The following is a 26,810-nucleotide window of genomic DNA, read 5'->3' as shown; positions in this document are numbered from 1 at the left end:
GAGAGAGAGAGAGAGAGAGAGAGAGAGCATGTCTTCATGTGGGCACCTGCAGAGGCCAGAAGAGGACATCAGATCCCATGGAACCTAGGTCCTCTGCAAGAGTGACACATGCTCTCAACCTTTCAGTAGCCAAGCCTTCTCTCTAGCCACGAGTGGCTCTGCTCCTGAAAACCTTCCTGGATTCTATCACCTTTCATCTGCAGAGAACCCTGAGAGGCCCAGGCACCTTTCACCCCTGTGAATGACCTGGTGGCAGGACTCTCTTCCCTCAGGCTTCCTGTTTGCCCTGCTCATCCGTCCATGATGACTTCTTTCAGCTACCAGAGACTTTCCCAGTGTGACTCAGTTGAGGTGTTACTTCCAGAGAAGCTAGAAGCACTTGCAAGACCTAACAGGCCTCAGACCTGTTGACTCTCTGTGAACTCCCATCATGACACTGCCACACATTCCTCCAGTGTGACACTCTCCTTGAGCCTGCTCCCTCTACCCTGAATCCTTGGCCCCAGGCCTCCCTGTGCCCTATGCTCTCACTTCCTTGAGTCTCCTCAGAGCCACCTTCCCACACGAGCCTGCCCCAACAACCCACTTTAAGCCCGTCCTCTTCCTGCTTCACCTCATTGTCACACTGATTCCACTGGGATCACTTCTTGTGTTTATTACAGTAGCTCTCTTCTTTCCGTTAAAATCTGAGCTCCATGACAGCAGGGGGAGGCTTTGGATTTTTTGTTTGTTTGTTTGTTTCATTTTTTTAATGTATTTTGAACACTGATGATTCATCCCTATGTTTCTATGTACCCAGTGGATGAGAGACTCTTTAACAAATACTTATTGAGGGGTTGGGGATTTAGCTCAGTGGCAGAGCACTTGCCTAGCAAGCGCAAGGCCCTGGGTTCGGTCCCCAGCTCCGAAAAAAAGAAAAAAGAAAAAGAAAAAACAAAACAAAACAAATACTTATTGAAAAAAGAAGGGCTGGAGAGAGGTGAAGAGCACTGATTGCTCTTCTAGAAGTCCTGAGTTCAAATCCCAGCAACCACAAGGTGGCTCACAACCATCTGTAATGAGATCCACTGCCCTCTTCTGGTGTGTCTGAAGACAGTTAGCTACAGTGTACTTATATATAATAAATAAATCTTAAAAAAGAAAAGAAAATAGAAGTTTTCATTTGGAGAACTGGTGAACTTACCAGAGTCACAGGTGAGCCAGAGGCCACTGGGTCACTGGGTCACCTCCCCAGCCTGGGTAAGGGTTCATAAAGACTCCCTGAAGAACTTGCAGCAGCTCCACCAGGGCCCCCTCTCCCTCTGCCGATGTGTTCACTGAATAGAGAAACCTGGGAGAGGCCTTGTAAAATTTTGTGACTTCCTGAGCCTTGCAAGTTCCTTTAGCTTCCTGAGTCTTCCAACCCTCTTTCTCCCTCCAAGAGGGAATTTTTCAGATTAGAGAACATAGCTATGGAACACTTTCCTCAGGACTCACGAAGCATGAAGCACTCCACTTGCTGCGGCTGGGGTAAGCGGAGGAGAACATTGAACACCCACATTAAAGCTGACTCAGTTCCATTCACTATGAATGCTGATTAACATAATCTCAGGAAGATATCCTCAATTGCTGGATGTGGGAGCGCATGCCTGATCCCGGCATTCAGGAGCAGAGGCATGCAGATCTCGATAGGTTCAGATCTCTACGAGTTTGGAGCCAGCCTGGTCTACAAAGTGAGTTACAGGACAACTGGGGCTACACAGAGAAACCCTGTCTTGTAAAACCAAAAGAGAAAAGAAAAGAAAACCCCCTCAAGGACCCCGTGCTATCCTAAGATTATCAGGGGGGCTGCAACCTTGTAGCCCATGCTGGCATCTGATCCTTGCCCGTGAGTGACATCAAGGATGGTCTGCGAGCTTTCCTTGTCATCCCCATCTCTTTGGGCAGATGAACTTCCTGTTTCCTATTGAGGCAGCTGGACCTGGGTCAGGACCTTCCGCACGGAAGTTCACAAAAGCAGGAGTGTGCCCTTAGACCAAGAGCCTCTGTGGCCACCAGGCTACGTCAGACGTAGAGAAAACGGCTATGGGCGGGCAAACTCTAGCTCAGAACCCTCGGCAGGCAGTCATCAGTGCCACACACTCGACATCGTCAGTTTATCCCAGGTTGCTCCTGGTTATAGAGAAGCAAAGTGACTTGATCAGATTCTCACACCAGGAAATTGCAGAGCCGTAAGCAACCCCTTCACCCTGATGCTCCAGAACTTGGGTTCTAAAGACAGGGAGAGGACTGAGTAAACCTCGCTGACCTCATTCACCCTGGCTGGTCTTGGTTTGTGTTTCATGGGGGAGGGGCTGAGCAAGACAAGCCCTGGAGCCTGACGGTCCTGAAATTTAGCATTCTTGTGCTGATAGTATACATGGCATGTGTACACACCGTCTTCAGAGTGAGGCATGGTGTGAGGGTCTAGGGGACTGACTCTAACAGAACAAGTACTGGCTCGAATACTAGACCTCTTTCACCTGCCCACAGTCACCAGCCCCTTCCCACACACCCACCTTTGCACAGACACTTGAGACTAGGACAGCCAGGGGTTGGGGGTGGGACAATGACTAGAACTCCGCACATAGAGAACAGGTCTCAGCAGCTCTGGGCTCCAAAGAAAGCTTACCACCGAGTGCTATGAGTAACCAGGGTCTCAGGAGAGTTTGCAAAGATTCTGAGTAGAGTAAACACAGCACCCGGCCAGGACTAAGCCCACACAGCTGTCCCTGGGTGTTGAGGGCAGAGAAACAAAGTCCAGCCCCTCCAACCCTATGAGAGAGGTAAAAGTAAGAGGGAAAGATCCAGAAGGGGAGAGAGTCACCCCACAGGTCAGCACTTGAGTGTGGCATACCTCATTTCTGGCAGAACCTGGATTCTTGGGCCAGCTTTGAGTCAGCATGCCCGTTCTGTTTGGCAACCCCAGGCCAGGGAGGGGACACGAGGGAGCTGCAATGCATGCAGTGGAAGTCAGAAATGGGCCTGCTTCAAGTGAGCTTGGAGTACGGGGGTGGGGTGGGGGGTGGGCAGAAGCTTCTGTAAACCTCACCATGGTCGTTTGTGGTAGAGGGAGAGGCCCTAGTGGTGGATCACGCCCTGGCTTGGAGCCCAGGACTCGGAAACAGAGATGACAAGAAGAAACGACGCTGGAGTTGAGGCTGTGCCAACTGCTGGTGTCAGGAATTCTTGGTCTCAGGTGGAGGAGAGGAGCTGGGTCTGAGGAGGCCTGACTCATGGATGAGAGTAACTGCCTGCCAGGATCCAGGGCAGGACCCAGGTGGGAGGTTCCAAGGCTCAAGGAAGACCTGGAGAGTAGGACTTTTGAGAAAGTCAGGGGAGGGAATTTTTCCATCTTGCCCCTTCTCAGGCTCTGTCTACATTGGAGCTCTGCTCATCTCTCATGTAGTACAGCCCTCAGTTTGTGGAACGGGAACCTGGGGGCCTTCGTAGGGCATCAGGATGGGGGCTGAGTGCCAGACAAGGAGCCAGCCCCACACTGTGGGGTGAGGGTACACGAATGTCATGTGGTTCTCTAAAACCCAGCCCTAACACTCAGAATCCAGAGACTGCCCTCCACATTTCACAGGCCATTGAGGCCTGCTAGTGCTAGAAGAGAAAGAGCTGAGGTGAGCAGTGAGTCAGGCTAGCCTCTTCAGGCTAACTGCCTTCTATATCAGGGGACCCAGGCCTCCCATCTTCTCCCCTCATTAGGGGGTAAGGGACCTATACCTGCTTGCTATTGCTCCCTATCTCGACGAAAGCACCACTAGCACCCCCGGAAGTGAGAAGTCTCGGAAAGCTAAAGAGAGGGGCCCCTCTCTTGGAAAAAAATCTAGATATTACTCTCCCCAAACGTAGCAACGTGGACCCGGGCAAGCACGCGTTTCTCAGAAGACGCTGGAGCAGGCTGGAGCCGTGATTCCTCCCCCACCACCCCCTCCCGCTAAGACCCGATTCTGATTCTTTCCCACATCACCCACAACCCCAGCGAGGCCAGGCGCCCACAGGCAGGGCGTGGGGCCCGCAGCTCGCCTTAATGACAGGGCCTGTGGGTGGTGGCGGTGGAGGAAGCGGGAGGGATCTGACTATTTCTGGCCGGGCGCACCCAGCTGGCCCGAGCCCCGTCCAGGGTTGGCCAGTCTTCCCGGCCCCCTGCTCCGCGTCCTTTCTCGGTCCCCTGGAGGGGGCGGGGAGAAGCGCGGGTTGGCGGGCCCGGGGGGCGGTACGGTGTCCTGGACCCACCCCCCCGGCCGCCTCCCGCCGCAGTTCAGTTGGGTCCTTGTACCGGCCTGCGCAAGGACCCCAGGCCGCTCGGTTGTTGCTCAAGTGAATCACGCCGGGTCCCCTCCGCCGCGCGCCCCGACGGGCATGGACTCGGGTAGGGACTTCCTGACCCTGCACGGTGAGTGTCCCGCCCGCAGGGGAGACCCTCGGGAAAGCCTGTCCCCTACCCGGGCAGCAGGAATAGTAGGTCCTTCGGCCGCATTTAAACCACCAGAGAGACCAATTCCTTGCCTCTTTGCGGGATCCTGGAAAAACCTCAGCCCGCGCTGGGTACAACAACCTTGGGCGTTTCCACTTTCCCCCAAAATGTGACCGAAGAGATCGGGGAGCAGTGCGGACTTCTCTAGGGGATTTCCCCTTATTCTGTTCATAAAAGTCTGGGCTCCTCCATCCAGATGGCACCAAAGGTCTCGGGGAAGGAAAGGAAGAGCATCCTTAGACCACCAAGCTCTCTCTTCAGAAGCTTCCCAAAACACGGGTGCGCCGGAGCGAGTCAGGCCGCGCGGGTGTGGCCGATGAGGGTGTAAGGGGTGGGGCGAGGAGGAGGTGTGCAAGTTTGGCTGAGGTCTGTCTGGCAGCCCTCGCTGCCCAGAACAGAAAACAGCGATGCCAGGGCTGGGAGGAGCTGCGCGATCTTTTTACTGACACCCTCCCCCCCCACACACCCCCATGGCCGGAGTGGGCCAGGTCTCAGCTAGAACAACCTAGCAGCTTGGCGCTTTGTCCAGTCGGCTTTGTTTCTTCCCCTCTGGGCTAGCTCTTCTCCCCATGGCTGTCCCTCTAGCAGAGAGGAAAGCTCAGAGTCCCGGCTGCTGGTCTTAGAAGCATCCAGGGAAGAGAGAGGAACAAGGGAGAGCCACTCTGGGGGAGGGGCTTTGGGGAGTCTTTCCTTCCTGTCTCCTCAGGTCATCTACTAGCTCAGCAAAACCTGTTCCTCTCACATCGATCCACTGCTTAACAGTAGTTCTCACTTTACTCCAGTATCCCTGAGATTGTAGGGTTTTGTGTCTAATTAAACAACGTGTATTTGTGTGTACGAGAGGGGCCAGGGGGTGTGGGTGTATGGAGATCAGAGGACAACTTGTAGGAATCGATTCCCTCCTACCATGTGGGTTCTAGGGATCAAACGCGGATCTCTGGGCTTTTCAACAATTGCCTTTACCCACTGAGACATCTCACCACCTGGGCTGTATATTTTTTGTTCCCACCGTCCTATGTTCCACTCCCCCACTTGGATGTGTGCCCTGCAGCCAGCCCCCGACCTGTTTTGTGTTTGTCAGTTGACCTAGACTTTGTTGCTGCCAGAGCCCAGTAAGCTTGGGTTTCTCAAAGCCACCTTGTCAGGCTGCATTCATACCCCTCCTGCTGCTTCCTCATTCTCTTCAGAGGTCAGAGATACTCCTACAACTCCTGACACACTGGGTTCCCACCAGAGGGTCTTCGGCTTGGAGGATAACAGTGGAAGGAGGCTCTGTTCTCAGTCCCCATCTATTAGCAATTACTGGCTACCTACCAGGTCTTTCCCCTGGCCGCCTCCCTCTGGTGCCTCTGACACCACGGTGTCATGGAACGTGGGCCATGAAACAGGCTCTAACCTCAGTGTCTGTGCCCTTGTCCCATTTCTTTCCTGGGTCAGCCTTGATGTCTCCCGTACAGAGGAAGACACAGAGCCTCAGTCTAATGTCACAGGCTTGGCTAGCCTGGCCCATCCTGTTTGAGACCAGCCTCCCAAAGTTGTGACTCAGTCCAGCCTTTCCTGCAGGACTGGAATGTACACTGTGGCCAAGCTGACAGACCTGTGGGCCCAGCGCTTCAAGCGTGGCATCCACAGTGACCGCCATGAAGCGGCTCCTGCCTACACAGCAAACCAGATGGGGAGGAAGGTCGGTCAAGGAGGATCAGCAGTGGGCGAGTGTGGCTTGTACTTGTTAGCTGAGAGGGAGTCTGCATTCCTTTCCACACTGCAGGTCCCGCAGCACTGGTCACTTTCTGGCTTGGGCAGTTGGGGGTTCTGCTGGAGGGACGCCCTCAGTCCCTTCCATTAGTTGGAGACCTATGGACTCACCAGGAGATGAAATGTGGCTTGTGTCCTTACTTCTTACTCATACAGAGGCGATGTTGGATAAAGGCATATATTTGTGAAGACAAACAGCAGAGCCCTCCCCCCCCCCGTCAGATAAGACTTCTAGCTGCCTCTATTTCCTTGCAGCCCCCTCCCCCAACCCCACAAGCCGGTAGTTGTCTGGCAGGGTGAGTAGAAGACAGAACAGCACCGAGGGGAAATGTGGCTGGAATCAGATGCATGAACCAAAGGGTTCTTTCTACCACTGAAGCCTGCTAATGGGTACCACAGCTCCCACCTTCTCCTCCTACCTGACCCCTCTCTATTTTAGCTAAGCCTGCACTGGCACCCTCAGCAGGTCCCCAAAGAGATGTCACCTCCCAGGACCTTTCTCTTCACTGAAGACATTCACCCACACTAACTTGCCCTACACCTGGCCCACCCGCCCTATCGCAAGAGCTGTCCTTCTGTAAAAGGGACGGGGTGCACGGGGGGGGAGCCCCGAGAGCCACAGGCTTCAATTCCAGCTTTGCTATTCGCTATGTAACCTTTGCCTTCCTGAGCCTTTTTCTCACCCGTGGGATTGCAATATATTTTTCCACAGAGGATGTTGCCAGGATTAATATTAGCGGGGGCTGGGGACTTAACTTCAGCAGAGTCACTTGGCAGACACACATTCCTGGGTTCAGTCCCCAGTCCCTTATAAACCTGGCATAGCGGCACGCGATTATAATCCTAGCATTTGGAAGGTGCCAATCCCCAGCTGCACAGGGATTTGGAGGTCAGCCTGGGATACATGAGATCCTATTTCAGGCAAACAAAATTCACGAGTTTAGTAGTTCTGGGTTGCTTCAAAAGCCAAGGACCCCAAGAAAAGTGGTCACAGCAAGTAAGGGTGGCCAGCTCCCCACCGGACGAGAGTTAGGCCTGAAAGCCGTCTGCTTTGGGGGTTCTAGGCTCACGACACACATACATTGATCGGTGCTGTTAACTCCTTTGTGTCCCAGGCCACTTGAGGAGTCGGGCAGTCTGTGGATCATCTCAGAACTGCATTCTGTTGTTGTATGGGCTGCATGAGGTTTGCTGTTGTTTGGAGGTTTTTTGTTGTTGTTGTTTGTTTGTTTTTGAGGTAGGATCTCCCTTTATACCGTAGGCTGGCCTGCTCGACATGTGGTATGAGCTGGCCTCAAACTCATAGCAATCCTCCTGCCTCACAATCCTGAGTAACAAACTTAGGATCGTGTTCTTGGATGCATCACATAAAGTGCTGAAGAATTCAGAGACAATACGGCGTATTGAGATTCGATCACATTGGGGCCCAGGCGGTCTTTGCTCTGGTTAAGAACCTCTGTGTAGGTTGGGGATTTAGCTCAGTGGTAGAGCGCTTGCCCTAGCAAGCGCAAGGCCCTGGGTTCGGTCCCCAGCTCTGAAAAAAAAAAAAAAAAAAATTAAAAAAAAAAGAACCTCTGTGTAGCTGGGCAGGGGCGGCCCACGCTGTTAATGCCAGCACTTGAGAGACAGAGGTTCTCTGAGTTCAACACCAGCCTGGTCTACAGAGAGCGTTCTAGGAAGTCAGGGTTACGAAGAGAAACCAGTCTCGAACAGACGACAGACAGAAAACCCCTTTACATGTTGCTTTTGGTGTTTGTTACAACATGGGTAGGCTATCCTGTACCCTACTCACCCCCACCTCAGACAAAAGCTTTCCTGTGTCCACATCTCAGTTCATCTCCATTAAAGCTCCTCGCTCATTACTCACACTTCAGTGTGACCATGGGCAACCAACCCACTTGCTCTGCGCTTCGGGGGTTTTTTGTTTTCAGTCTGTTTGTTTGTGCCAAAAACCTGCCCTTGCCAGTGACTCAGTGTTGCTGCTGCAGTGAACCCAGTGGGGACCTCTCCAGGGACAGAGCGGTAAGGGAGGGGTGAGTCAGGCCTCTGGGTGGTGTCCTGACCCTCCTGCAGTGGGCACTCAGTAATTGCAGAGTGAATGAAAGGGAAGTTGTATGGATGAAAGGCCCCAGTGTTCCCGGGCACTCTAGCCACACAGTTCTGCACAGAGTTAGTCTTTCTGATTTATTCTAGGTAAGCCTGCAGACTCCCTTTGAGGGCAGCATCTTTTTCTCCCCCTCCTCCTCCTCCTCCTTCTCATTTTTACTTAAAAAAAAAAAAAGGTTATTTATTTATTTTGAGTACACTGTAACACTCTTCAGACACACCAGAAGAGGGCATCAGATCCCATTACAGATGGTTGTGAGCCACCATGTGGTTGCTGGGAATTGACCTCAGGACCTCTGGAAGAGCAGTCAGTGCCATCTCTCAGCACTACTTTTTTTTTCTTTTTCTTTTTTTTTTTTGGGGGGGGGGACTTGCGTTTGTGCCAGGTGGTAATGGCACACACTTTCAACCTGGAGGCCGAGGCAGCGTGGTCTATACAGAGAGAAATACTGTTTCAAGGAGGAAGAGGAACAGGAGGAGCAGAAGGAGCAGGAGGAGGAGCAGGAGGAAGGAGAAGAAGGAAAGGGGAGGAGGAGGGGGGGGAGGAGGAGGAGTAAAAGAAGAAGGAGTAAAAGAAGAAGAACAGAAGAAGGAGGAGGAGGAAGAAGAAAGAAGAAGGAGGAGGAGGAGGAGGAGGAGGAGGAGGAGGAGAATTGCGTTTGCATTTGTTATTTTGGGGATCACACTGCTTAGACATGGAGAAGAAAACCTGAGAGCAGGCAGCAGGCCTAGTCACAACAAATCAGTTGAATAATTGAGGATAGAGATTTGGTGGGTTCCGTTGACTAGCCCGGTCTCCACCTGACCACCTCCACGTCTCTATGTCACCAGGATTCCCTCTGCAGAGCAGTCTTCCCAGTCCTGACGCCTGGCCTATTTTGCAGAGTTGGCGTTGGCATTCCTCCCCAGGTTCTACCGTATACTTTGTGCCAGTCCCCACCCTCACACACCCTCTCAAGTGGAGGTTCCTCCCTTCCCTGCCTGGACTCCGCCTTTCCCGAGCAGGAACCTCCCTCCCGGGCTCCTCCTCTCCTTCCGTATGCTTCCCGGCTGCGACTCCTCCTCGTCGCCTTCCAGGCGGTGGCTGCTAGCCCTCCGGACCTGGGTTATGTCTGGCAGGCTCTGTCACCCTAACCCTCCAGCCACGCTTGCTATTCCAACACCCTGGAGGTGAAAGCACAAATATCCGAATTAAAGGCCACCTCAGCCACACCGCGAGATGGATGCCAACCTTCCTCGTCCCACCTCCTAGATTCTGGTTCCACTTCCTTCGCCTACTTTCTGCTCTCTCCAACCTCCTTAGTCCATGAACCCGCCCCCAGATTTGGCTCCGCCTCCCATGATCTGGCCCCGCCCCCAGGGAGACAGGCCCGCCCCCTCCTCTGAGGTTCTGGCTCCGCCTTCTCAAGGCTAGACAGATGGTCCGACTCCGCCGGCTTCTGAGCTGGGATTTACCAGAGCTGAGGGTTAGGAGAGCACCATGCAGTGTCTGGGGGTCCCGAGTTGCAGACGGAGGAGCGTGAACGGCTCCCGGGAGTTCTACCTACAGGAACAGAGTCGCAAAGTGGCGGCGCTCAATGGACAGAGACTGGGTAAGGGATGCAGGGGACACCGAGAGCCTACTGCGGGGGAAGAGGACCGCAGCTGGAACAGGACTCTCCTCCCTTTAAGCCTCAGATAATACGTTTAATTCTTCTGCGAGGCAGTGTTTTCTGTGTGGGTGTGTGTGGAGGCTGAGTACTGGGAGAACTAGATAACTGCCCCTTCCAGAGTAGCCCAATTTCCATGCTCCCTACTAACTCCAACCTCTCCTGGTTACAAACTCAGCCCTGGGTGTGATCCCCTGTAGAACTGGTAAAACTATGTAGCCCAATGTGGTCTAGTATGATGTAGACCTGAACAAGTGACAGTTGGTGACCCCAGGGTTGGCTAAGTGATTCTGTCCCACTTGGTGATATGGGGATGATAGCGTGTAATGCCATATACCCAAGTGTGGCATTCTGGCACTGTAGGTGTAGCCCTGTGACAGTGTACAGCTAACAGTGGCTGCTCATGACTGATGTGACCCTGTAGCCTAGGGTGATAGAATGGCTGGGTGTCTTTCTGCTGCGGTGTGGGTTTTCTGACGCTGTTACCCGCTGACTCTGTGTCTTTGAGAGGTGGCTGCCTGTTTCATAGCTCCGACCCCGAGAGCAGGCTTCCTACTTCTGAGTCCCCACTCCACTGTGCAACTTCCTTCAACCTTGATTTCCCCCTCTGTAAAATGGGGATAATGATACTTACTGCCTTTCTACACAGGGCAGTTGAGGGGATTAAACACATGTGCTGCGAACAGTAACTTATTCAAGTATTGGCTGTCATTATGACGGCTGCTGTTATTACTGTGGTGATGACATCCTGCCCTGTGTGTGGCGTTCCCGAGTGTGAAAGACAGTAGTACGCGCTCCGTGGGACTTGGGTAGTATGGGGGTGGTTTGCACACTGTGTCCCTGTGTGCGATGTGTCCGTGAGATTGTTTGTGATGGCGTTGTTTATCTTAGTGGAGCTGTGTATAAACACAGGTTCCAGGCCCACCCAGCACCTTCGTCATTCAGCATGTTGGGAACTCGGGCAGATTGTTGGGCGCACTTGGATTCCCACCCTCCGTGTCCTCTACACGGTCGCTTCCCTGTGGGCAAAGATTGGTGAAGACCCTGGGCTCACAGCTCACCTGCCCTCCCAAGGCTGGAAAAGGGGTTCCCACAGACTTTCTACATAAGGGAACAAGAGTCCTGTCGTAGGCCACCCAGAGGCCTTAGAATCAGGAAGCCCTTCCCACTCCATGGAGATCCTCGCTCAGATTTCCCAGTTCCTAGAGGGTGGGAGCTGTCATCCTACTGGAGCTTATCACTGTCTGACCCCACAGACTGGGCCACAGCCCGGGCCACTGCTGGCTCCAAGACAGGATAACCTTGTCATCCCTTCACAGTGTTTTCCAGAACGAGAGGGGTGGGGGTTGCTTTCCTTTTCCCAGAAGCCCCCATTCTCATCTGAGCTGTTAGCAGGAGCTTGCTTAACCGTGTCCAACTCAGGGGGCAGGGTATTGACAGATGGTCAGGAGCCGCCCCTCCTAGTGTACCTCAGCCCGAGAAGAGACAGTGGGATCTCCCAGCAGAGGCCAGCAGTGGCCCTCTACTCTGATGGTCTGGAAACTCCCTAACCTTCCTTCCATGTGAGACACTCTCTGCGAGCCCCATCTCTCCTCCAAGGTCTCCCCACACTGAAGGAGGTGCCCGTACTGAGGTAGAGCATCTAGCAGTGGGCAGACGCACGGGACAAAGGTGGTGGGGTGTGGGATGACTGTCATCTCGAAGGACTGGCAAGAATGCTTTCTGGGATACTGTTCTCACTCCAGGGCAGATAAGGGAACATGCGTGCGGGGGGGTAATGGGGCTCCTAAAGCTACAGGAATAGATGTTCTCACAAAAGCAGGAAGCTGATGAGGGATAAGGAAGAGGTGGGTGAGTGAAGCCTGGTCCATATTGGCTTGTAGATAATGTGTTGAAGGCACATCATGGACTAACTAGGAGGGGATGTCAGAGGTGGAGGGTCTAGGCCCAACAAGGAAGCCTGTGGCTTTGTGATGTTTTCTCCAAGACAAGCATAGATTCTGGCCCGTCAAACAGGATGGTTGGTGTCTCTGGTGCCTCTTTTCTGTTGGGTCCTGTAGTTTTAGGGACATGTTTACTTGTCCAGTTGGCTTTCAACAGATCTGGCTGCTGTGATGTAAACACCCGTGAGTGTGTGTGCCCACCCCACCTTACGTATCTACCTCTGTTTCGCACTGGTGCATTGTGAAAGTACAGGGTGCAGATTGATCTCCTTAATCATCCTCAGTACAGAGTCTGTGTGCGGATGAAGACCCCTAAGGGGCTCGGCGTCCTCCCGGTGTCTCCTGCCCGGCTCTGTCAGGAGAGAGGACCCTGAGTCCTCACTCCAGAGCCCAGGACTCAGGTCAAGCCACACAGCTGGGCAGGAATGGGGCAAGTCGAGGTCTGTCCTCCCCGTGGGCCCTGTCTCAGCTTCTGAAAAGATTGAGCTGTGTCTTAAAGCAGCTGTTTCCTGAGGGAGCCCAGACCCAGGGCAATCAGTGGCCGGGGTCCCATGGGAAAGACAGGGCCATTCCAGCAGGCTAAACACAGGCCACAGTGGTCTCTTCTGAGGGCAAATATCTGAGAATGGCTTGAGCAGATTTTAGTCAGAGTTTGGGGGCAGGGACACAGGGGAGGGAGTGTCTGGAATAGCTCGGCCCCAGGGATTCCCATGGCAGCAAACCCTGAGGTCACACAGCTGGTCAGGAAGTGTGCCGGACCTGAGGTACAGATACTGTCGATACTGTTGGAGCCATTGGAGGTGGGAGGTATTTGGCTCTGCGGGCTTGGGTTGATTTCCAGCTGCGTTTGGTCACTCTCTTCCTCTCCTCTGCTTTCTCTTTTAGCCCCGGGTCACCTCACTCTGAGCCAGGCCATTTCCCAGATCGCTCAGGAACCGTGGGCTCTTTGAGCTGTGCTCATTCAGGTTTTAGACAAGTCACGGTGTCTAAGTGTGGTCTTGAGGCACAGAGTATAGCACAGTGGTCAAACATTTGTCTGCTATGGGTACAGATGCCCCGGGTTCCATGGATCCTCAACGTTGGGCCAGAAAGTGTGATCTTAAGTGGGCCTTCCCTGTGAAGGAGGCAGGGGACTGGCCAGTGGAGTCCAAGGAAGAAGGGGCGAGTGAGGATGAGGCCGGTGAGAACCGGCTCTGAGTGGGCAGGGGACAGGAGCTGTGTGGGGGCTGATGCTAAGAGGGACACTGTGGAGACGGTGACATCTCACCAATGTTGCCTCTCCCAGGGCTCCAGGATGACCCGGACCTTCAGGCCCTTCTGAAGGGCAGCCAGCTTCTGAAGGTGAAGTCCAGCTCGTGGCGTAGAGAACGCTTCTACAAGCTACAGGAGGACTGCAAGACCATCTGGCAGGAATCTCGAAAGGTCATGAGGTCCCCGGAGTCGCAGCTGTGTGAGTACCCCAGGGTCTCGTGGTGGGCTTGGTACAGGGTAGGGTGGAGGCCAGTCATGGACCGTGACCACAGGTGGGCCATGCGTGAGGAGCAAAAGGAAGAAACTTAGGTTGGCTGGGGTCAAGGACAGATTGTTGTTAAATCATTTGTAGGGAAACCAAGGTTAGGCTGGTCACAGAGTAGCCTTAGGGGTTAATGGAAGGTGAACATACCCGACCACAGATGGGGACAGCCAGGCTGAAAAGCAACCGTGGAGCTGGACAGGGTGGTTTGAAATGTGTTGGTGCCACCCAGACAGTGGGTGGATCGGTGTGATAGGGTCAAAAGCAAGGCCCAAAGTCCGGGGACAGAGATAGTACTTCCGTCCCAGTGGCTGGTATGTAAGGTGGGGCTCAGGAGACTTTAACTCTCCTGGGACTTGAGCCATGGGAGGCTGGGGTGGAGGACAGGAGGGAGAGGAAAGAGGGCTGGGTACTGCCCAGGGATCTAAAGCTGAGGAGTGGGTGCGCGAATGAGACAGCCTCCTGAGAGGTTTGGGGTAGTTTTGGAGACATGCCCTTCCGTGCAGGAGCTCCCCGAAAGTTCTGTACCAGAGAGGTATCCTTTACACCTTTGCTGAGGGCGGGGCGGGGTGGGGCCATGTTAGCCAAGTGCTAGCTCACCATTAGAACTCTGACAATGGGCCAGGCTCCTGCCTGTCCTGTCTGACATCGTCAACCTCCAGCTCCAAGATTCTTGAATTTCCACTGCTAGAATTAAAGGCATGGGCCACCGTGTGGTGCTTGTTCTTTTTTTGTTTGTTTATTTATTTATTCTTTTTAAAAATAAATTTATTTATTTTATATGTATATATGCATAAAGACACACCAGAAGAGGGCATCGGTTCCCATTGCAGATGGCTGTGAGCTACCATATGGTTGCTGAGATTTGAACTCAGGACCTCTGGAAGAGCAGTCAGTGCTCTTAACCACTGAGCCATCTCTCCAGCCGGAGCTCACACAGCTGGAGCTAGCCTTACTGTGTAGCCAAGGGTGGCACTCACCTTGCATCCTAAGGATAGATTCCTGAACCCTCTGCTGTAGCCTCCTGGTGCGCTCCCTTTGAGGGTGGGACTCTAAAGTCCCAGAAATCCCTCTGAGGGTTGGGGAGGTAGCTCCATTGGTAGAGCACTCGCCCAGCATGCAAGGAGCCCTGCGCTGAGTCCCCAGCACAAACTGGGTGTGGCGGCACATGCTTGTAACCTATGGGGGGAGTAGAGGCAGGAGGATCAGACGTTCAAGGTCATCTTCATCAGCGTAATGAGTTTTAGACCAGCTTAGAAACACGGATCCCTGTCACCAAAACAAACAAACAAAACGGGAAAACCACCTTGAGACTCAACTCTGCCTCAACTAATGGCTCCTAGCACAGGAGTGAACCTCCTGACCTTGCCAGTGTCTGTGAAGCCAGACAGGTTCCTACACTGGGCTCCTGTCCTGACATGGGGTTTCCGGTTAGCTACTGGTGGATGGGGGTGGGTGGGGACCGAGGGCTTTCTCTGGAGTCGTGGTGGGTACATTTGAAGGTGCATTTAGGAGGGGGACAGGGGAAGGGGCAAGAAGAGAAGGCCCCTCCCTATGCTCGTCCAGTAGCAGCTCACTCAGGCCAGCACCCTGTAAGCAGGTGAGGAAGCCAAGTTGAGATGGGGGTCAAATGCTACGGGAGGCTCGCTTCCAACTCGCACGGCTGTCACAGGCCTCGTGTGTAGCAGAACTTGTTTGTAGTTATTTTTCCCAGGGAAGGGTTGAGGTTCTTGCACACAATGGCACCTTACCTCTGAGAGAACTGAGTCCAAATAATGGAGGGGTAACAGGTTCTCCGGTTTCTCTTTGTCTCTGCATCCCGCTAAGTCTCTCCAGTACCTCCCAGTGCCCGCTCTTTGTTCCCAGTAGTGTTATCAGCAGCGGGGAGGCAGCTGGCTTTTCTCTCCCTGGGCCTGGGGGCTCCAAGGCCCAGGCTTCCTGTTTTCATACCTGACCCAGCATGGCTCAGCTGCCTCGTGTGGGGCAAAGAGGGATTAACCGGGGATATGTTCTGCATCCCAGATGGTGCTGGGTCATGGGTCCCCGCTCTTCAGAGCCTATGACCCAGTCGAGGCACATGGCACAAGGCAAGTGTAGCCCTGGGGGAGGCCCCTGGGGACTTGGGGCAGGAGGGGTTTGGGGAGGATCCAGGCTGAATGGAGGAGAAAGGCTGAAGATGGATGTGACAGGAGTAGTCCTGCTGTGGGGAGGCTCAGCTCGAGTGCTCTGGTAAGGTTGGCTCTCAGCCAGGTTGTGGGGGATATATTCAGGTGGCAGTGTAGAAGGTCTTGTTTGTCCCTGAAGCTTGGGAGACTGGCTGTGACGTGAAGGCTCTCCCAGCCTGAGAGTAGAATGATGTAATATCTTCTAGACCCTCAGGAATAGCATAGTGAACCCCTATGGACAGTGAGCCCCCTATTGGATGATGTCTAACCTGCTGGGGTGGCTTTGTCTGTCCCTTACCACTGAGTCCCCGAGGTCTCGGATCCCTCAGAGTACAGTAGAACTCAGCCTCTCCAGAGACAGGGCCACGAGGACAGAACCCTGACTCCGTCTCCTTGTCCTGCCCAGCTCTCTCTGAGATGCAGACTGGCTTCTGCTCTACCTTTTTGGGACCTGGGAGGTGGGGCCTTTCTATTCCTTTCTGCCAAAGGGCTTCCCGAAGCCAGAACCCATGCAGTCACACACAGGGCAAACACATTGCCTTTCTCTCTGGCTTCGGGATTCTGTCCCTAGACCCCAGAGCCAGGACTGTCCGAAGTGGTCAGCAAAGGGACCCGAAGACTGTGAGAGCTGTGGGGGCTCAAAGACCAGAGTGGTCTGGAGGGTGCGTGACTTCTCTCTGTCACAAGATCCACCGTGGAGTGTCTCAAAGAGGTCTGCTTCAGACCTCAACTGCTACCTGGTTCCTTCATTTCTGGGACCATGGACCTGGGTCCTCGCTGCCCTTCTTACCCTAAGATCTCTGACTCTGTGTCTCCCCGTGTATGCCCTGCTTGCAAAGTGTTTGCGTTCTTCTACTCTGCCCTCCTGCCCTTCTCCCGGACCCACGCTCTGAGCCCCCCGGTCTGGCTTGTGACACTAGGCTGTGTTCTTCTCCTCATGGTCTTGGCTGTGCCAGAGGCAGCCATTTACCTCACAGCCTGTTCTTTGCAGTCTCCATCGAGGACATTCAGGAGGTACGGATGGGACACCGCACAGAAGGCCTGGAGAAATTTGCCCGAGACATCCCCGAGGACCGATGCTTCTCCATTGTCTTCAAGGACCAGCGCAATACCCTAGACCTCATTGCCCCATCACCAGCTGACGCTCAGCACTGGGTGCAGGGCCTGCGCAAGATCATCCACCACTCCGGCTCCATGGACCAGCGGCAGAAGCTGCAGCAGTATCCTCCTGGGGGCGGTGGGTCCTGGTTGGGCGTGGGATGCGTTCCGGTGTGCTGCCGTAACAAAAGTGCCAGAGTGTGTTGGATCCTATGCAGGTTGCTGTGATACTTGGCAAAAGCAAACCAGGAGAAGAGGGGTTTATTGTATATTTCAGGGGAATGCAGTCCACCGCTGCAGGAAAGGCATGTGGTAGGAACTCGGGGCCGCGGGTCACTCCGTGCCTTCAGTCAGGAAGCGCAGAGAAAGAGGAGAACACTGGTGTGCAACTCACTTCCTTCCCCTTCTTACTCAACCTGAGACTCCAGGGAATGAACTACGTTTCTCTCTCCATTTAATCTCCTGACACTCCCTCAAAGGCACACCCAACCGGGCACCGCAGGGACTGGGTGGCTTGCCCGACACCAGTGAATTTCTTCGGGTACTAGCATGGCTGGTTCTGGCGAGGGCCCTCTCCCTTGCTTGCAGGTGGCTACCTTTTCTCACTCTGACCTCTCATGAAAAGAGAAGCTCTCGCCTACAGGCACTAAACCTTTGGTCAGGGTCCCACCTTCAAGTCCCCATCTAACTCAAATTACCTTCCAAAGACTCCTGTCTCCGAAATCGTCGTACAAGGGGTTGCTATTTTTTTCAACTGTGAATTTTAGGAATTCTTGTTTTAACCCGAGGCAGAAGGAAAAGTAGGAAAGGGCTTCTGACCCAAGGCCAACACCTTGGTCTCCCTGATTCTCTCTGTGAGCAGTGTGGAGGCAGGCACCTGGGAAGTGGGGTGGGGTGGGACAGAGGTGGGGTGATGCAGTTGTGTCTTCAGGGTCACTGCCCTCAAGGACACGGAAGGCCATGACACTCTCCTGAGCCATGTCTCGGGGAGCGATACTGGGACCCCAGCGTCCTGATCTGCTTTCGGGCTGACTTGCGGATCAGTCCAGCTCACTGATCAAGCTTCAGTGTGAGACGAGGCTGTGACCGGCTCTCATTTTTGTTTGCCTGAGGCAGGTTCTGGACTGGAACATGTGATCCTCCTGCCTCTTGAGTGCAGGGATTACAGCCTTTCCCATCATGCTCTGTGGCGTCCACTTTTATGACAGCTTTATAGAGGGATAATCCACATACCATAAAGTTAACCCACGTGCTGAGCCTAGGGCTGGGACAGTGGTTCAGTCAGTCGGTGACTTGCTGTGCAAACATGGTTTGTGCTGAGTTTGAGCACAGCACACATGGGAAAGCCAGGAGGGGGTGGGGCTGGGGAGGTGATTCGGTTCAGTGGTTAAGAACTTACACAGCTCTTCCGGAGGATCCAAGTTTGGTTCCCAGCACCCATGTCAGCTAGCTCACTATGGCCTGCCTGGTGCTCCAGCTTCAGGGAATCTGATGGATGCCTCTGGCCTCTGAGGGGTACCTGCACTCATGTGCACACATCTACACACACACACACAAAATAAAATTTTAAAGCCTGGTGTGGTGTGCACGTAACCTCAGCAAAACAGGTGGATCCTTGGTCAACCAGCCTAGACTAAAAAGTGAGTTCCAGGCCAGCAAGAGATCTTATCTCAGGGGACAAGGCAGATAGTACCCAAGGACCAGCATGACCAGCCTTTAGTCTCCACATGCACACGCGTGTACACGAACAGACACACATGCCACTGTTGAACCTGACCCCATGTGTTTTCACATACTTAGAGTTGTGCTTTCGTTCCCATTCCGAGGTTAGAGCATCATTGCCCTCTCCTGCCCCACAAGCCCATTAGTGTCTTTCCCCCAAAGCCAGGCCTAGATGGCCCCCATCTGCTTCCGAATACGTCGCCCTCTTGGACTTGCCTTCGACAAAGAGGCCCTGCAGCCTCTCCTGAGTGGCTTCTTCCTCCTAGCGTGTTTCATTCTCTCTGCACCCCATTTTAAGTGTGCTTCTGTTTTACCTACTTGTTTGTCCATGCCTGGGGCCAGTGGAGACCAGAAAAAGGTGTTGGGTCCCTTGAATGGAGATACATGCTGTTGTGAGCTGTCATGTGGGTGCTAGGGACTGAATCCCAGTTCCTCTGGGAAAGCATCCAGCGCTCTTAACCACCGAGCCATTCCTCCAGCCCCTTGCTCTGGTTTTAAGTGTGTCTCTGTCTCTGTGCATGTGCATTATGTCCACATGTGTGCAGTGCCTGCAGAGGTCGGAAGATGACACTGGATCCCTGGAGTTCAGTTAGGAGCCATTGTGAACAGCCCCGTGTAGGTGTTGAGAGCGAACTCTGGTCTTCTTAGCCATCTCTCCGCAACCCCTCCCCTGCTTAACTTTTTGAAAACCAGCCAAATCATTTCCCAAAGAGGTTCCAACAGTTCAAATCCCCACAGCAGTGAAGTGGTGTGGGGCCCATTGCACATCCGTGACATCACTAACCTGTAGGTCTCTCCCTGGTTGTAGAGCGCTCTTGGCTGTGAAGTAAATCTCTGGTTTATTTTCTGCTCCGTTTCGTGCGTGCTATGAGATAGGAAATCTAATTTTTCTTTACATTTGGATATGCAGTTGTCCCAGCCCTGTGCATGGAGACTTTTTTTTAAAAAAGGTTTATTATATGTAAGTATAGTGTCTCTGTCTTCAGACAACAGAAGAGGGCTTCAGATCCCATTACAGACGGTTGTGAGCCACCACGTGGGAATTGAACTCAGGACCTCTGGAAGAGCAGTCAGTGCTCTTAACCTCTGAGCCATCTCTCCAGCCGGAGACATACTTTTTTATAATTATTTTCATTACATTAGCTATTTATTGTATATGATTGCATACTTGTCACTGGTGTGTGTGTAGGTCAGAGGATAACTTGGGGTTGGCCCTCTCCTACCGTATGGGGATCAAACTCGGTTGTCAGGGACCTGTACTTGCTGTGCCTGCTCCTGGGCCAGAAAATGATCCTGTTGAGTATCCCATTGAATTGTCCCTTGGCTGTGACAACGCGTATTTACTCTGGACTTAGTTCTGTCCACTTGTCCGTCTGTCTGTCCTTCCATGCAGTACTCCTGCACTCTCTCATCTCCCATACCTTTGTCGTTAGCTTCATAATCAGCAAGGGTGAGTTGTCCGCGTCTGTTCTTTGTTTCGCAAGATTGGTTTGGCCAGTCTGAGTCTGGTGGCTTCCCTTGTGCATTTTAAGGTCAGTTTCTGTCACTTTGTTGAAAAGAAGTTAACATCATTTGATAGGGATCATAGGTCAATCTGGAGACCTTTCAGTATGAAATGTCTTTTGATCCGTTGATATGGTCAGATATCTTTCCATTTGATTATTTCTTTTTCCACTTGCTGAAGATTCGCTGTGTGTGTGTGTGTATGTGTGCATGTGTGTATCTCCTCAAGTCTATAGTGTGTGTGTGTATGTATGTATGTATGTCCACAAGTCTATAGTGTGTGTGCATGTGTGTGTATGTGTGTGTATGTGTGTGTGTGTGTGTGTGTGTGTGTCCACAAGTCTATAGTGCCTGCAGAAGCCAGGTTACAGGTAGTTGTGAGCCATCTGAGGAGGACATGGGATCTTAGTGTAAGACCAGCAAACAGTCTTGTGTGCTGAGCCATCTCTCCAGTCCCTAGTCTTTTCCCATTTTTTTTTTTTTTTCTTTTTTTCGGAGCTAGATCTTTTAATAATGCTTTGTGGCTCTCAGAATTTTAAGTTTTATACTTTTTAAAAATTTTCATATAATCTTAATAATTTTGGTGCTATTGTAAGTTGTGTAGCCCTGGCTGTCCTGGAACTCAGTCTGTAGACCAGGCTATCCTGGAATTCAGAGATCCGTCTGCCTCTGTCTCCCGAGTGCTAGGATTAAAGGCACCACTGCCTGGCACAGATGTGTGTCTTAGGTTTTCTTGTCGTTTTATTTTGGCTTGTCTGTTTTGAGACAGAATCTCAGGTGGCTCAGGCTACCCTGAAATTGTCTATGTGGCTAAGGATGACCCAGAACTCCTGATTCTTCTGCCACGACCTCCTTCCAGGGTACTGAGCTTACAGGATGTACAGGCCTGGCCTGGGGCTTAGACTTTTTAAAAGTTATATAACATTTCTTATGCTGCCTGTGCTGTTGTTTCGTGTACAATTAAATTTCAGTGTCTTTTTTTTTTCTTTTTGTAAACACACCCATGAAGTTCATCCTCTTGTCTGACTCAGTGCTCTAATTGTGAGGACTGTGCTGGGAACCTCGTTCCTCCTCATCCATTCCTCAGAGTCTGAAGGAGAAAGTGGGGGGTGGTGTGTGTGTGTGTGTGTGTGTGTGTGTGTGTGTGTGTGTGTGTGTGTGTGCGTGTGTGTATGTGTGTGTGTGTATGTGTGTGTGCATGTGTGTGTGTGTGTGTGTGTGTGTGCATATGTGTGTGTGTGTGTGTGTGTGTGTGTGTGTGTGTGTGTGTGTGTGTGTGTGTGTGTGTATGTGTGTGTATGTGTGTGTTTGTGTGTGTGTGCGGGCGTGTGTGTGTGTGTGTGTGTGTGTGTGTGTGTGTGTGTGTATGCACGAGTCGTCCCGGACAGGATGACTTGATCCGGGTTTGAGTTTGCGTGGGATTTTGCCACTTTCTGATCAGTGTCTGGAGATGTGTGTTTCCAGCCTCAGGTACTGGAGGAACGCTGGCGTGTGAGAGACTCAGGCTGATATTAGCCCAGCAAGGGGTTAGGGGAGTGATCAGGCAGGGGAGTTATTGACTGGGTTCCTTCTCTGTAGTCTAAATTGTCTGCAGTGAGCCTTTTTTATAGTAAATATTTTCAAATGCCATCAGGCTTCAGAATGAGCAAACAAACAAACAAATAAAAAAGACCCTTAGCTGGGCCTGGTGGTGCAATCCTGTAATCCTAGCTACTCAAGGAGATGAGGCAGGGGGATCACCAGTTCAAGGCCTAATGGGACTAAAGAGTATAATTTGAACAGCTCCTGACTTAAAATTCAAAGTAAACGCAGGACTGCGGTAGAGTGCTGTGTCAGACCCTGCTCAGTCCCTAGCACCAAACAAACCAACAAGCAAGAGAAGCAAGGGAAAGGCGGGGTAAGAACCACGTTAAGGAAGGTTTCGGAGTCGGGTCCCTGCTTTGTGATCACATGACCACGGGCTTCGCAAAGCTGGGATCCTGGTGGGCATCTGGCTGCTGTGTGTTTTCCTGACTGCTCACCCAGCTGGATTCACTCCTGCTTGCGAAAGGCTGATAAAAACAAGGACAACAAGATGAACTTCAAGGAGCTGAAGGACTTCCTGAAGGAGCTCAACATCCAGGTGGATGACGGCTACGCCAGGAAGATCTTCAGGGTGAGCTGGCTCTGTGTGTGGCTTTGGGGCTGTGGGCTTGGCCTGAGGCCAGCTCTGAGCCCTGCCCGTGGGCTGCGCCGGTCTTGCAGGAATGTGACCACTCCCAGACAGACTCGCTGGAGGATGAGGAGATTGAGACCTTCTACAAGATGCTGACCCAGCGCGCAGAGATCGACCGTGCTTTTGAGGAGGCCGCAGGATCCTCGGAGACCCTGTCGGTGGAGAGGCTAGTGAAGTTCCTGCAGCATCAGCAGCGGGAGGAGGAGGCAGGGCCAGCCTTGGCCCTCTCTCTCATTGAGCGCTACGAGCCCAGTGAGACTGGTGAGGGCCCAACTGTCCCAGACCCAGTGGCTGGGAGACATTGATGGAACTACAGACAGACAGACAGACATGCTGGAGGGAACCAGCCCCAGGGTTGCTGACCAGAGTGTGGCTACCCCGTGTAAGCAGGTGGATGGGAGGAAGAGCTCAGTGTCTGCCCTGTCTGGGCCTCGTTTCCTTCCCGTTCCTTCCTCAAGGGGCATTGAGCATTCCTGCCCCAAGACATAGAAAGAAGCGGCTGACAGAGCCAAGGTTGTACTCTTACTTCCTTCTTCGTTAGACACAGCTTCCGTCCAGCTTTGAGACATGACCTAGGGAAGACAAGAAGTGCTCAACGCTTCGGGCCAGCCTGGTTAGCTTAGTGAGACCCAGACTCAAAGTACAGAGTTCAAGGAGGACTTGGGGACTTGGCTCAGTGGTACAGTTGCTGTGTAAGACCCCGTGGTTGGTGTTCAGTCCGTGGGACACAGAGGAGGCGATACCCTGCTTTGGGGCCTTTTAGAATAGGGGGAAGGAGAAGAGACAGTGCCTCACCACACTGTAACCACAGTCTCACCTCGAGGCCCCGACTTCGGCTCCTCAGAGCTGCAGAGGACTGGGTGGGCAGGCGGAGTGGAGAAAAGACTTTTCTTTTCACAGTGGTAGGCAGATAACCCTGACTGGAAATGGTGGCTTCTTCCTACCTAGCCAAGGCCCAGCGGCAGATGACCAAGGATGGCTTCCTCATGTACTTGCTGTCGGCTGACGGTAATGCCTTCAGCCTGGCACACCGCCGTGTCTACCAGGACATGGACCAGCCACTGAGTCACTACTTAGTGTCTTCTTCCCACAACACCTACCTGCTGGAAGACCAGCTCACAGGGCCCAGCAGCACGGAGGCCTACATCCGGTGCGGCCCGGGGAACTGTTAGGGGTAAGATGGGGTGGGACCCGGGACAGGACCTGGAGGGTCCTAGCCTAGTTGTCACCACTCTTTGCAGGGCTCTGTGCAAAGGCTGCCGGTGCTTGGAGCTCGACTGCTGGGATGGTCCCAACCAGGAACCCATCATCTACCATGGCTACACTTTTACCTCTAAGATACTTTTCTGTGACGTGCTCAGGGCCATCAGGGACTATGCCTTCAAGGTTGGCCATGCCCCATGGGAGGGAAGAGAGAACAGGAGGGGTGGACGGTCCCTTCTAACTCATCTTGGGGCTTCTAGGCATCTCCTTACCCAGTCATCCTGTCCCTGGAGAACCACTGTAGCCTGGAGCAACAACGAGTCATGGCCAGTCACCTGAGGGCCATCCTGGGGCCCATGCTGTTGGACCAGCCACTGGATGGGGTTACCACGAGCCTGCCTTCGCCTGAGGTAAGGAGTGGATGCCCTTAAAATGGGGAAGTGAAGCTGGCTTGGAGGCCTACGTGGGTCTTGACCAGTCAGCTGTGCATCCCCAGCAACTGAAGGGCAAGATCCTGTTGAAAGGGAAGAAGCTGGGAGGGCTGCTGCCTGCTATAGGGGAGAATGGGTCCGAAGCCACTGACGTGTCTGACGAGGATGAGGCTGCTGAAATGGAGGACGAGGCTGTGCGCAGCCAAGTGCAACACAAGCCCAAGGTTCTAGGGGAAGCCGTGGGGGTGGGGCGGCCCCAGGCCCTTTCCACCCCGTTGCCCACAGGACGGTCACCTTGCCTTGGTTTTTCTGTGGCTGCCATTCAGACCTTCTGCCCCTCCTCTCTCTCTGTCTGTCTCCTCTCTCTCTCTCTCTCTCTCTCTCTCTCTCTCTCTCTCTCTCTCTCTCTCTCTCTCTCTCTCTCTCGTCTGGGTTTCTGGTGCTCAGTGCCCACCTTGTCCTGCCCTGTGGCTCTAACCCGGGCCTCCTCGCGGCCTCCAGGAGGATAAACTAAAGCTGGTGCCGGAGCTCTCCAACATGATCATTTACTGCAAGAGCGTCCACTTTGGTGGCTTCTCCAGTCCTGGCACCTCTGGGCAGGCATTCTATGAGATGGCTTCCTTCTCTGAGAGCCGTGCCCTCCGGTTGCTGCAAGAATCAGGTGAGCCCTTGTCCTTGCAGGCACATGATCCAGGCCATCTGGAACCGGTGGGGTGGGTAGGTGTGTCTTTAGCCCACCCAGGCCTTCAGTGCTGACTCCACACCACCTGTTCTCAGGAAATGGTTTTGTCCGTCATAACGTGAGCTGTCTGAGCAGGATCTACCCGGCTGGGTGGAGAACAGATTCCTCCAACTACAGTCCTGTGGAGATGTGGAACGGGGGCTGCCAGATTGGTACGGAGCAGCTGGGGTTGGGGGGAGGTTAGAGAGCACTTGGCCTTGATGTCCAGAGCTCTGAAGGTCACAGGATGAGGGGTCTGGGGGGGCCTGGGAAGGTTTGGATGCCAGCCAAGAGCTGAGCATGGGGTCACACCTATCATTCCAACACTTTCCAGGTGGGGGAGGGGTGGGTGGGTCAGGAGTTCAGGGTTATCCTTGGCTACTTAGTGAGTTCGAGGCCAGCCTGGGCTACACGAGACCCTGTCTCAAACCCCAGCAAAAGAGGCTGGGGAGATGACTCAGCCAGCAAAATGTCTTCCATACAAGCAGGCGGTCCTGTGTCGGGATTCCTACCCACGTAAAAGCACAGGGGGTGATGACACGTAGCCTGTAATCAGCACTAACGAACAAGGCCCAGACAGGCCGAGCTCTGAGCTCGCTGGCCAGCCGGCCCAGATGATTCAGTAGGAACCCTGTCTCAAAAACTAAAGTGAAGACCAATTGAGAAAGATGCCAGGCCTTGACCTTTGGCCTCCGCAAGTACATGCAAATGTACACAAGCACACACTCACATGAACACACACCTATATTACACACGACATCACACACAGAAGATCACATGGTCAGTGTGGTGGGTCTTAGGTGCCGGGAGGGCAGGAGACACCAGACCACTGGATCCTGTTCTAACTCACATAGGAACCCACATGCTAGTGCACTGAGCAGGCTGGGCTCCAGGACTCTGGGGCCAACCCACAGCTTGTGACTGCTCTGTTCCCCTGTAGTGGCTCTGAACTTCCAAACCCCTGGGCCGGAAATGGATGTTTACCTTGGCTGCTTCCAGGACAATGGAGGCTGTGGGTATGTGCTGAAACCCGCCTTTATGAGAGACCCCAACACCACCTTCAACTCACGTGCCCTGACTCAGGGGCCCTGGTGGGCTCCGAAGAGGCTCCGTGTCCGGGTATGGCCAGACACAGGGGGAGTGGCAACCTCTGGAGATCCCTTCCTGCTCGCTGTCATCCTGAACGCTGTCTCCACCTTTCCTTAGATCATCTCTGGACAGCAGCTGCCAAAGGTCAATAAGAATAAGAATTCTATCGTGGACCCCAAGGTGATCGTGGAGATCCACGGCGTGGGCCGGGACACGGCTAGCCGTCAGACAGCAGTTATTACCAATAATGGTATAGTAAGCGTTGGGTCGGGTTTGGGCTAGGCTGCTGGTGCCGTTGACCTCGCTGTTGATATGGTTTCTGCCCTTCTAGGTTTCAACCCATGGTGGGACGCGGAGTTTGAGTTTGAGGTAACAGTGCCTGACCTTGCCCTCGTACGCTTCATGGTAGAGGATTATGATTCCTCTTCTAAGAACGACTTTATTGGCCAGAGTACTATCCCCTGGAACAGCCTCAAGCAGGGTGAGCATTGGAGGGGAGGAGCCTGCCAGGAGCAGTGGGCGGGGCCTGCAGGAGCAGTGGGCGGGGCCTGGCTTCTCCACACCCACAGCGCGCTATGCCTTTAGCGTCCTCTCTCAGTGACCAGAATCGTCCTTTCCCACCAGGGTACCGCCATGTCCACCTCTTGTCTAAGAATGGAGACCAGCATCCATCAGCCACACTCTTTGTGAAGATCTCCATCCAGGACTAAGCCCGGGGGTCTGATGCAGTCCGACCTGAGTGAGTGGAGCTGTGTCCGCACCTCGGGCAAGGCTGGCATTATTGCACCGACCTCTGGCGCGGAGCCCGAGGCCCTGAACTGCCTTCAGTGCCAACACATCGCTTGAGCTTCTGCCTCTCTGGAGGCCCAGGAGTCGTCCGAACCCCGGACCCCTCCAAAATTCCGTTAGAAACAACACTGCAGCCCTCTCCCTACCCTCTAGCTGTCTTTATGGATAAGTTTTTATAAAAAAAAAAAAAAAAAAGAAAAGAAATCAAAAGATCAATGCTTGTAGTCTCTTCACAAAGACACCAGAGCGTCCCTCAGGGTCTACATGCATATCCCTTCCCACCGTCATGGGGTCATGTGAAGCAAGCAGTCGGAAGGGATCCCTTCCAAGGAGAATGGTATCCCAGAGTGCCACAGGGCCCTGCCACTGAGAAGGACTCCACCAGATGGTGTGGCTCGAAGGCA

At 53.3% G+C, this 26,810-nt stretch overlaps 1 protein-coding gene across 2 annotated transcripts; it reads left to right on the top strand.

Moving 5' to 3' along the window:
- Positions 1 to 4,113: 4,113 nt before the first annotated feature.
- Plcd1 (phospholipase C delta 1) lies at positions 4,114 to 26,600 on the top strand. 2 transcript variants are annotated; one of them, XM_032911102.1, is made up of 15 exons: positions 4,114 to 4,423; positions 13,243 to 13,407; positions 16,627 to 16,855; positions 21,984 to 22,113; positions 22,203 to 22,434; positions 23,122 to 23,323; positions 23,415 to 23,559; positions 23,637 to 23,786; positions 23,873 to 24,031; positions 24,309 to 24,468; positions 24,585 to 24,701; positions 25,469 to 25,647; positions 25,735 to 25,867; positions 25,949 to 26,098; positions 26,242 to 26,600. In XM_032911102.1, exons 1-15 carry the CDS (start codon positions 4,390 to 4,392, stop codon positions 26,325 to 26,327), a joined length of 2,271 nt encoding a protein of 756 aa, XP_032766993.1. In that variant the 5' UTR covers positions 4,114 to 4,389; the 3' UTR covers positions 26,328 to 26,600. The 2 variants fall into 2 exon arrangements, with proteins under 2 accessions (XP_032766993.1, XP_032766992.1); XM_032911101.1 differs by lacking the exon at positions 4,114 to 4,423 and adding an exon at positions 9,771 to 9,957.
- Positions 26,601 to 26,810: the final 210 nt, after the last annotated feature.

This window comes from Rattus rattus, chromosome 8, assembly GCF_011064425.1.
Source record: "Rattus rattus isolate New Zealand chromosome 8, Rrattus_CSIRO_v1, whole genome shotgun sequence".
In the NCBI taxonomy this organism is placed as follows: Eukaryota; Metazoa; Chordata; class Mammalia; order Rodentia; family Muridae; genus Rattus; species Rattus rattus.
The sequence above is the reverse complement of the archived record's forward strand: the minus strand, read 5'-3'. Positions and strand labels throughout refer to the sequence as shown.